At 41.6% G+C, this 12,271-nt stretch overlaps 1 protein-coding gene across 1 annotated transcript in view; it reads right to left on the minus strand.

Annotated features, from left to right (window-relative positions):
* LOC121005804 (E3 ubiquitin-protein ligase RNF213-like) overlaps positions 1–12,271 on the minus strand; it is a 407,639-nt gene that overhangs the window by 211,198 nt on the left and 184,170 nt on the right. Inside the window, exons 7-8 of the mRNA XM_040438594.1 lie at positions 7,030–7,316; positions 2,268–2,527 (exon numbers count right to left, since the gene is read on the minus strand). Coding sequence (XP_040294528.1) covers positions 2,268–2,527; positions 7,030–7,316 — 547 coding nt within the window. The remainder of the gene's footprint in view (positions 1–2,267; positions 2,528–7,029; positions 7,317–12,271) is intronic.

Below are 12,271 nucleotides of genomic sequence, written 5' to 3' on the forward strand. Positions count from 1 at the left end.
ACCCTTCCCAGCCAGAGTCACCTAACTCAGCTGGTGGACAAAGAAAGCAGCCATCTACAGAACTATAGATCTCCAGGAAGACAACACCATACGCTGCGAGCAGTCCTGTAAGTACAGATACAAAGACAAAGAGAAGCTAAATACCTCTTCAGCTAGTCAGACCCAAACTAAGCAAACTAAAGACAGAGCAGAAGATAGATACCTGCCAGATTCTACTAGGCGTATGTACAAGAAGCAGAATAGATATAAATTCCTGCCACATATTGCCAATACCTGCTGGGACCCTAGACTATTGCTGTAACTGTATGGATCAAAGCTGCAAACCACTAAGTAAAGACAAGTTGGATCCTATCACCTGCTCCTGCTTCCTGAATTAAGTGGGAGGAGCGTTACTAAATGACGTCAGTCACGCGCCGGCCGGCTTGCTGTCGCTCGCTGCAGTGCATTCATAGTGAAAGTGAGTACAGAGGCTGGCCATTTTATCAATAGGAGAGAGCTTGATTCAGACAGTAGTAAAATACTTTACACACAAAGCCAGTTATGTGCGCAGTTTAGGACACATGAGGGGACACATAGGGCCATGAGGGGGACCAGCATAAGATGCTATATGTGTGTCTTATGCTGGCCCCCCTCATGGCCCTATGTGTCATAGCACACATTCCCTATAACAGTGCCATCCACAGATCCACCCCATAACAGCGTCATCCACAGGTCCCCATAAGTGTCCTCCACAGATCCCCCATAACACTGTCCTCCACAGATCCCCCATAACACTGTCCTCCACAGATCCCCCATAACACTGTCCTCCACAGATCCCCATAACAGTGTCCTCCACAGATCCCCCACATAACAGCGTCATCCACAGACAGTTTTTCATTGAATGCCTCTGTTGTCAATCACACAAACGCGCGTATTACGAGCGTTTCCTAAATACAAAATGCCCCAAAATACGCCTCAAAAACGCCTGATAAAAATGCCTATAAAATGCGCATACCCAATACGCTCAGGTGTGAACCCAGCCTCAGTGGGTCTGTATTGTTAATGGCTGCTTACCTTCAATACCGCATGGCTATTAAGGGAATGAAGTACTCAACTGCAGCAGAGCCACGGCGCAGCTGTTACATGACCACGCCAATTGGTCGTACCATATGTTTTCTCTGAACAGCAGTAGTGGTTGACAAAAAAACATCACTTATTTCCAATCCTATTGTTTTTCTTTTCTCATTTACCATATAGCTATTTACATTACAACATAATGCATTTTATTTTACACTGATCACTTTTTGTTCTGTAGAGATCACTTTTCAGCAGCCATAATCTCATTATCATTATAGGATTAGTATTACCTAGGTATCACAGAATCCACAATTACAATAGGTGACGGTCACAACTTATCTACTCCCTCCCTGCACAATGACCTCTATACAGGTCACAGAACATGTCTTGAAAACTCTCCCACAGAACATCTCCTGTCTGTTGTGCCCTATGCCCTATGTGGCTAATGTAAAGGATACATTTAAAGGGGTTGGCCACTTTCTGGTTACAGTTGACCAATGTGTTTGTGAGATGATTATATGACACTTACTAATAAAGCCTCTATTGAAATCCTGTACCATTTTCTATATTTCATGAGGTATGCCCCTTGCTTACAAAGTCTTTTATGCTGTCCACACAGAGCTCCTGTCTATAAGATGGCTGCTGATGGAGGGTCATTTGACAAGGCAAATCACCTCCGTGCAATGCCTCCTCCATTCAAGCACACTGCACCTGCCATCTCTACTTGTTCTGTTAGAAGTTTAGTGCAGGTGCAGAGTGTTTGAATGGAAGATACATCACATGGAGGTGATTTGCCTGGTCACATGACCCTCCATCAGCAGCCATTTTATGGACAGGACCTCTGTGTGGACAGCATGAAAGAATTTGAAAACAAGGGAGTATACCTCATGAAATATAGAAAGTGGTGCAGAATTTTAACTGGGACTATATTAGTAAGTATCATATAATCATCTCACAAACACATTGATCAACAATAGCCAGAAAGTGGACAACCCCTTTAACTGCTGTTAACAGAGCAGAGCTGTGGCTCCGGAAAGATGGCTGTCCTATCAAATAAAATAAAGACCTACAATCACCAAAAAACTGATTAGAAAACAGAATATGTTTCAGTATCTGGCTTTGTAGTAATCTCTCATCATTATGGACTTCTACATAGGAATAAAAACAGCACTCATTTATAACCAAACCATTCAAGAAGTGAGAAAACCTACCCTGGAAAGTTTCCGAAGAGAGTCTTTGCATTCTTAAGCTCATCGATTAACTTTTCTCGTGGCATTTCATCCAAGCAGAGAATACAGCAGATGTTTGTTAAATGCTCTTTACTACCATGAATGCCATAACCACGGGCAATCCAGAGGCAAATTAATCCTGCAATTAATCTGTTCAGCCTCACATTACTTTCCTGCTGCTTATTTGTATTAATGAAAGGGTCACAGATCTTATTGAGCAACGTCATCATCAAGTAATTCACCTATGGGGTAAAAATCATTATTAGTATCATCACATTAAAACAGCCTTTTATTCATAATTTCCAATACAATTATTAAAGTAATGAAGGAGAATAAAGGTATCAGAGCTACTGTATATAAGTCCAATTCATTTGGAGCTCCAATATGGAGCTGCATTCTCTCCATGGCCTTTAGTTGGTGAGAGTGGGCCTATAGTAAAGACAGATAGATACTCATATTATTGAAGTCAACCCAATCATTTTCCGGGGAACTGAAAACCATTAGGCCTCTTTTACACGGGCGTCCCGGATTTGCTTCGAATGCGTTGCGTGTTCAGTTTTGCTATGCGTTTTGCACGTGCGTGAGAAAAAACTGAATGTGGTACCCAGACCCGAACCCAGACTTCTTCACTGAAGTTCAGATTTGGGTTAGGTGTTCTATTCATTTTATTATTTTCCCTTATAACATGGTTATAAAGGAAAATAATAGCATTCTTAATACAGAATGCTTACTAAAATGTTGCTTGAGGGGTTAAAAAAAAATGTAAAAAAATGTACTCACCTCATCCTCTTGTTCGTGCAGCCGGCATCGTCTTCTTTCTTCATCTTTCAGGACCTGCAAAAGGATCTTTGATGTAATCGCGCTCACCACGTGGTGAGCGCGATGATGTCAGTGCAGGTCCTGCTGAATGAAGATAGAAGATCCTTCTATCTTAATTAAGCAGGACATGCGCTGACGTCACCATGCTTACCACGTGGTGAGCGCGATGATGTCAGTGCAGGTCCTGCTGAATGAAGATAGAAGATCCTTCTACCTTAATTAAGCAGGACATGCGCTGACGTCACCGCGCTCACCACGTGGTAAGCGCGATTACATCAAAGATCCTTTTGCAGGTCTTTAAAGATGAAGAAAGAAGACGATGCCGGCTGCGCAAACAAGAGGATGAGGGAAGTAAATTTTATTTATTTTTTTTAACCCCTCAAGCAACATTTTAGTAAGCATTCTGTATTAAGAATGCTATTATTTTCCTTTATAACCATGGTCTAAGGGAAAAAAATACTGTAAATTGACTTTTATAAATTTAACAACATCATCTCCTAGCAACCATGCGTGAAAATCTCATTGCATCCGCACCTGCTCGCGGATGCTATTCTATTTTCACGCAGCCCCATTTCTATGGGGCCTGCGTTGTGTGAAAAACGCTGAATATAGAACATGCTGCGATGCAGAAGGTCATTGGTTCGAATCCAAGCAGAAACTTTTGAAATACAGGCTATTAGATTTAAATACACTGGGTGACCCCAAGCACTGACTCCATATATGGATATAGCTATATATGGAGTCAGAGCAGGGACTCCTAAGCCGTGGACTCACATGAGTCCGCAGCAGTGTGAGTCTTCTGACTCCATGCTCGCTCAACACTAAAAACCATGTCTTTTTTGCTCCCAAATCTTCTGCAATATAACAAATATCATAAAAAAAATTCAAATATAAATTCAGGCCATGGCAACTGTGAAGGCCTTATTAGAGTCTGTGTCTCAAAAGGGAAAGAGTGTGTGTACAACTACTATTAAAAGGGGTTGTCCAGGATACCGATTTTTCCTTATTTTTCAAAATGTGAATCAAAAAGATTTAATATAAAATGCATTCAAGGGTCGCTGTTCCATCCAGAGCGGATGTTGTTCTGACTGCAGCAGTGACGTGGCCATATAAAACATGTAACCACTGTATGCTGTGTAACGCTAGTGATTGGCTGCAGCAGTCACATGCGGTATAGGGGCATGTCACAACTTCAGTTAAACCATTATGCCATGGCTGCAGTGGCAGGGAGAAGAGATTGGCAGCGTTGGGATGGAGAGGATTCAGGACAGTAAGTATAACATTTTTCTTTATTAATCTGATAAATGTCCAGCCATTTTTATAATATATATCTCGGAGAATGCCTTTAAGGGTATGTTTACATGATTTTTTTTTAAATACCATTCACGCTCTTTGGAAAATCCACATGGAAACTGACATGCGGGAAACATTTTAAATCCAGAAAGTGAAACATTTTTTGCCGATTTTCACTGTGCATTGCTATGTCTAGGGTGAAATCTCGGAAAATCTGCTTGTAAAACGTGGATGTTGCCACAGGTCCACAACAGACTTGTTTGCCATTACATGAAAACCTAACCTAATAGTTGTCAACAGAATGGAGGGTATTTGAATGCAGACTGTAAAATACTAAGAAACCCTGGTTACCTTGCCGCTTATGATGGAAACATTTCCGAAACTCACTTTGTCAACTTTTTATACACTACGTCACATGTTTATATATATATATATATATGATAATTCTGAGGTTAGGGATGATGTTCCTGGTACAATTACTGGATGTCTAGAGTGATTTATAGGTCAATAGCCAATATCTGTGGTAGTTGTCACGACCCGTTGTTAGGTCGTGACTCTGTGTCTTCACATGCGGATGCCTTTGGCAACGTGGTTTGCATGTGAGGCACTTTTCCTTGGATGTGGTGTTTCCCCATTTTGGTATGCACGGGGTTAAGGTGTGTCTGGTACGTGTGGTGGGTGTGACCTCAGGCCTCCTTATATGTTGGTGTGGTGGACCCTGAAGGTCAGTTTGATCTTGGTTGTCAGCTTGGTGTGGAGCTCTGCTCCTGGGCTGTTTGTGATTATGTCTGTGTGAGTCACCCTTATTTATTATTCTATTTCCTTTGCTGTGTCTGTTGTCCCCTCCGGTGTGTTTTTGTCATTCCTCCCCCCACCTGGTGTATGTAATTATGGTGTGGGTTTTGCTTGGAGGTTTGATTGTGGTTGTGTTACGGCTCCGGAAGGGGCGTGCTTTCCCGGAGAGGTTAAGCGAAGGCAAGACTGTGGTTTTCCCAGCCTGGAGCCTCCGTCCATCTCGGCTGCGGCAGGTAAGTGTGGATAGCATTGTTAGGTTGCTGTGTAACTTACCTGCCGTACTGTTTATCCCATGGTCTTGCATCCTGTCTGCTAATGGGCCTCTGGAGACACCATTCATCCGTGGTGAAGGATGAATGGGTGGTCTCTGCCCTGTCATCAGGCCTAGGGCATAGCAGGGATAGCAGGGTCCTAGGTTGGTGAGCATGAGCCCCCTTACCTTCTGAGGTGGCTCATGACCTAGGAGTCTAGGGAGAGCTCAGGGTTACATTAGGAGGTGACCTGCTCCCTGTTCCCTGCTATCTGACATTGCAGCCTCAGCCGTTGCACGGTGGGGGTGGGTTTTCCCCACTCCCCGCCGTGACAGTAGTCTACAGTTGTTTAGGGAGTTAACCCAGAGTGTTCAAGGGTTAAAGGGAACCTGTCGCATTGAACATGGTATCTGAGCTGGAGGCAGCATGTTATAAAGCAGGAGGAGCTGAGCAGATTGATATAGAGTTTTATGGGAAAATATTTAGTATAACTTGTAATTTATCCATTTATAACTCTGCTCATTCTGGGCTGTGAAGTCAAGGAGGCGGTCCTATCAGTAATTGACAGCCTTCCCTCTATGACTGTGCACACACAGTTGTCAATCACTGATAGGGCCGTCTCCTTGACTTCAAAACCCAAAATAACGAAGAATTTAAATGCATGAAATACTAATACTAATGTTACTAAGTCTTTTCCCACAAAACTATCTATCAATCTGCTCAGCTCCTCCTGTTCTATAACATGCTGGATGCAGATTAGGCTATGTTCACACCACATAATGTGATACGGTGGAGATACGTATGCATTCCAGCAGACAAGCGGAGAACCAGCCGGACACAAAACTCTGCATGATGCGTTTTGTGTCCGGCCGATTCTCTGCCGGAATAGACATGCCGGGATTTTACACTGGAGGTGTGAAAGTAGCCCTACTTCGCATTTTTATGGTGACAGGTTCCTTTAATGGTAATATCTGACATGGTTTAGAGCAGTAAAGCAGTCACCCGGATCAACCTTACCCTTCCAGGCGTATAGCCTAATAGCGTTGATGACACTAACAAAAACGAAACCTCTACGAAGTATTTGAGCACCAGGAGACGAGCTTATGTGGCTCGAGCACCGCTCCAGCAACACCCATGGTGCTCCCTCTGCTGTAGTTCACACCCCCTGCCTTTAGATTGACAGTGCTAGACCCTCTTGTCTAACACTGAGATCCTGCGCCTGCGCACCCGTGTATAGAAACGCATAATCCCGCCTCCTGGTGCTCAAATACTTCATTTGTATATTTGTAAAAGTTCATTTTTCTCCACCACCAGGTATCATTTTTGTCAGTGTCATCAACCCTACCATGCTATATACAATACAATTACCAACAGCAGAAGAGAAGAAAGATACCCAAAATAATAAGTATTACTGCCACTACATATAGATCATTCTATGGTGTGTGATAATTATTTTCATGCAATGATAGGGAAGCTTTGTTTACATAAAACTGGAAGATATCTTTTATATATTTTGGTTTGTTTCTGTGTACTATTTATGTGCCACAAATAGGTTTAATAGTTCAATCAATGACTACTATAAATACCTTTTCTTTGTCATATTTCTGGGAATGCCAGTCTACTATTTTATCCACAGTAAAACGTGCCGCCACATAATAAAACTGCTGCAGTTGTTGAAAAAAGCCAGACAAATTGATCTCATCGCAGGTCTCCAGAATAGTGTAAATGCTGCTGAGCATGATTTCACCCGCCTTCATTTTCTTTTCATAGATGGATTTATATTCACTTTTCCACACATTTTCCAAAGATTTCTTCAGAGATTTCAGAAAACCTTCATTCTTTTTAAGGCACACGTCATCATACTGATGCCACTCTAAGAAGGACAAAGAATACTGTTATTGCATTAAACAATGTCCGCTGAGACACCTAAAGGAAAACTACGCACAAAACTAAAGTTTCCTATGTGTTCCTTTAACCACCTCAGCCCCCAGTGCTTAAACACCCTGAAAGACCAGGCCACTTTTTACACTTCTGACCTACACTACGTTCACCGTTTATTGCTCGGTCATGCAACTTACCACCCAAATGAATTTTACCTCCTTTTCTTCTCACTAATAAAGCTTTCATTTGGTGGTATTTCATTGCTGCTGACATTTTTACTTTTTTTGTTATTAATCGAAATTTAACGATTTTTTTGCAAAAAAATTACATTTTTCACTTTCAGTTGTAAAATTTTGCAAAAAAAACGACATCCATATATAAATTTTGCTCTAAATTTATTGTTCTACATGTCTTTGATAAAAAAAAAATGTTTGGGTAAAAAAAAAATGGTTTGGGTAAAAGTTATAGCGTTTACAAACTATGGTACAAAAATGTGAATTTCCGCTTTTTGAAGCAGCTCTGACTTTCTGAGCACCTGTCATGTTTCCTGAGGTTCTACAATGCCCAGACAGTACAAACACCCCACAAATGACCCCATTTCGGAAAGTACACACCCTAAGGTATTCGCTGATGGGCATAGTGAGTTCCTAGAATTTTTTATTTTTTGTCACAAGTTAGTGGAAAATTATGATTTTTTTTTTTTTTTCTCATACAAAGTCTCATATTCCACTAACTTGTGACAAAAAATAAAAACTTCCATGAACTCACTATGCCCATCAGCGAATACCTTGGGGTCTCTTCTTTCCAAAATGGGGTCACTTGTGGGGTAGTTATACTGCCCTGGCATTCTAGGGGCCCAAATGTGTGGTAAGGAGTTTGAAATCAAATTCAGTAAAAAATGACCTGTGAAATCCGAAAGGTGCTCTTTGGAATATGGGCCCCTTTGCCCACCTAGGCTGCAAAAAAGTGTCACACATCTGGTATCTCTGTATTCAGGAGAAGTTGAGGAATGTGTTTTGGGGTGTCTTTTTACATATACCCATGCTGGGTGAGATAAATATCTTGGTCAAATGCCAACTTTGTATAAAAAAATGGGAAAAGTTGTCTTTTGCCAAGATATTTCTCTCACCCAGCATGGGTATATGTAAAATGACACCCCAAAACACATTCCCCACCTTCTCCTGAGTACGGAGATACCAGATGTGTGACACTTTTTTGCAGCCTAGGTGGGCAAAGGGGCCCATATTCCAAAGAGCACCTTTCGGATTTCACAGGTCATTTTTTACTGAATTTGATTTCAAACTCCTTACCACACATTTGGGCCCCTAGAATGCCAGGGCAGTATAACTACCCCACAAGTGACCCCATTTTGGAAAGAAGAGACCCCAATGTATTCGCTGATGGGCATAGTGAGTTCATGGAAGTTTTTATTTTTTGTCACAAGTTAGTGGAATATGAGACTTTGTATGAAAAAAATAAAAAAATAAAAAATCATCATTTTCCACTAACTTGTGACAAAAAATAAAAAATTCTAGGAACTTGCCATGCCCCTCACGGAATACCTTGGGGTGTCTTCTTTCAAAAATGGGGTCACTTGTGGGGTAGTTATACTGCCCTGGCATTTTCCAGGGGCCCTAATGTGTGGTAAGTAGGTAAATGACCTGTGAAATCCGAAAGGTGCTCTTTGGAATATGGGCCCCTTTGCCCACCTAGGCTGCAAAAAAGTGTCACACATCTGGTATCTCCGTACTCGGGAGAAGGTTGGGAATGTGTTTTGTGGTGTCATTTTACATATACCCATGCTGGGTGAGAGAAATATCCTGGCAAAAGACAACTTTTCCCATTTTTTTATACAAAGTTGTCTTTTGCCAAGATATTTCTCTCACCCAGCATGGGTATATGTAAAATGACAACCCAAAACACATTCCCCACCTTCTCCTGAGTACGGAGATACCAGATGTGTGACACTTTTTTGCAGCCTAGGTGGGCAAAGGGGCCCATATTCCAAAGAGCACCTTTCGGATTTCACAGGTCATTTTTTACTGAATTTGATTTCAAACTCCTTACCACACATTTGGGCCCCTAGAATGCCAGGGCAGTATAACTACCCCACAAGTGACCCCATTTTGGAAAGAAGACACCCCAAGGTATTCCGTGAGGGGCATGGCGAGTTCCTAGAATTTTTTATTTTTTGTCACAAGTTAGTGGAAAATTATGAATTTTTTTTTTTTTTTTTTTTTCTCATACAAAGTCTCATATTCCACTAACTTGTGACAAAAAATAAAAACTTCCATGAACTCACTATGCCCATCAGCGAATACCTTGGGGTCTCTTCTTTCCAAAATGGGGTCACTTGTGGGGTAGTTATACTGCCCTGGCATTCTAGGGGCCCAAATGTGTGGTAAGGAGTTTGAAATCAAATTCAGTAAAAAATGACCTGTGAAATCCGAAAGGTGCTCTTTGGAATATGGGCCCCTTTGCCCACCTAGGCTGCAAAAAAGTGTCACACATCTGGTATCTCTGTATTCAGGAGAAGTTGAGGAATGTGTTTTGGGGTGTCTTTTTACATATACCCATGCTGGGTGAGATAAATATCTTGGTCAAATGCCAACTTTGTATAAAAAAATGGGAAAAGTTGTCTTTTGCCAAGATATTTCTCTCACCCAGCATGGGTATATGTAAAATGACACCCCAAAACACATTCCCCACCTTCTCCTGAGTACGGAGATACCAGATGTGTGACACTTTTTTGCAGCCTAGGTGGGCAAAGGGGCCCATATTCCAAAGAGCACCTTTCGGATTTCACAGGTCATTTTTTACTGAATTTGATTTCAAACTCCTTACCACACATTTGGGCCCCTAGAATGCCAGGGCAGTATAACTACCCCACAAGTGACCCCATTTTGGAAAGAAGAGACCCCAATGTATTCGCTGATGGGCATAGTGAGTTCATGGAAGTTTTTATTTTTTGTCACAAGTTAGTGGAATATGAGACTTTGTATGAAAAAAATAAAAAAATAAAAAATCATCATTTTCCACTAACTTGTGACAAAAAATAAAAAATTCTAGGAACTTGCCATGCCCCTCACGGAATACCTTGGGGTGTCTTCTTTCCAAAATGGGGTCACTTGTGGGGTAGTTATACTGCCCTGGCATTTTCCAGGGGCCCTAATGTGTGGTAAGTAGGTAAATGACCTGTGAAATCCGAAAGGTGCTCTTTGGAATATGGGCCCCTTTGCCCACCTAGGCTGCAAAAAAGTGTCACACATCTGGTATCTCCGTACTCGGGAGAAGGTTGGGAATGTGTTTTGTGGTGTCATTTTACATATACCCATGCTGGGTGAGAGAAATATCCTGGCAAAAGACAACTTTTCCCATTTTTTTATACAAAGTTGTCTTTTGCCAAGATATTTCTCTCACCCAGCATGGGTATATGTAAAATGACAACCCAAAACACATTCCCCACCTTCTCCTGAGTACGGAGATACCAGATGTGTGACACTTTTTTGCAGCCTAGGTGGGCAAAGGGGCCCATATTCCAAAGAGCACCTTTCGGATTTCACAGGTCATTTTTTACTGAATTTGATTTCAAACTCCTTACCACACATTTGGGCCCCTAGAATGCCAGGGCAGTATAACTACCCCACAAGTGACCCCATTTTGGAAAGAAGACACCCCAAGGTATTCCGTGAGGGGCATGGCGAGTTCCTAGAATTTTTTATTTTTTGTCACAAGTTAGTGGAAAATTATGATTTTTTTTTTTTTTTTTTTTTTCTCATACAAAGTCTCATATTCCACTAACTTGTGACAAAAAATAAAAACTTCCATGAACTCACTATGCCCATCAGCGAATACCTTGGGGTCTCTTCTTTCCAAAATGGGGTCACTTGTGGGGTAGTTATACTGCCCTGGCATTCTAGGGGCCCAAATGTGTGGTAAGGAGTTTGAAATCAAATTCAGTAAAAAATGACCTGTGAAATCCGAAAGGTGCTCTTTGGAATATGGGCCCCTTTGCCCACCTAGGCTGCAAAAAAGTGTCACACATCTGGTATCTCTGTATTCAGGAGAAGTTGAGGAATGTGTTTTGGGGTGTCTTTTTACATATACCCATGCTGGGTGAGATAAATATCTTGGTCAAATGCCAACTTTGTATAAAAAAATGGGAAAAGTTGTCTTTTGCCAAGATATTTCTCTCACCCAGCATGGGTATATGTAAAATGACACCCCAAAACACATTCCCCACCTTCTCCTGAGTACGGAGATACCAGATGTGTGACACTTTTTTGCAGCCTAGGTGGGCAAAGGGGCCCATATTCCAAAGAGCACCTTTCGGATTTCACAGGTCATTTTTTACTGAATTTGATTTCAAACTCCTTACCACACATTTGGGCCCCTAGAATGCCAGGGCAGTATAACTACCCCACAAGTGACCCCATTTTGGAAAGAAGAGACCCCAATGTATTCGCTGATGGGCATAGTGAGTTCATGGAAGTTTTTATTTTTTGTCACAAGTTAGTGGAATATGAGACTTTGTATGAAAAAAAAAAAAAAAAAAAAAATCATCATTTTCCACTAACTTCTGACAAAAAATAAAAAATTCTAGGAACTTGCCATGCCCCTCACGGAATACCTTGGGGTGTCTTCTTTCCAAAATGGGGTCACTTGTGGGGTAGTTATACTGCCCTGGCATTTTCCAGGGGCCCTAATGTGTGGTAAGTAGGTAAATGACCTGTGAAATCCGAAAGGTGCTCTTTGGAATATGGGCCCCTTTGCCCACCTAGGCTGCAAAAAAGTGTCACACATCTGGTATCTCCGTACTCGGGAGAAGGTTGGGAATGTGTTTTGTGGTGTCATTTTACATATACCCATGCTGGGTGAGAGAAATATCTTGGCAAAAGACAACTTTTCCCATTTTTTTTATACAAAGTTGGCATTTGACCAAGATAT

Source organism: Bufo bufo, chromosome 1 (assembly GCF_905171765.1).
Source record: "Bufo bufo chromosome 1, aBufBuf1.1, whole genome shotgun sequence".
Classification (NCBI taxonomy): Eukaryota; Metazoa; Chordata; class Amphibia; order Anura; family Bufonidae; genus Bufo; species Bufo bufo.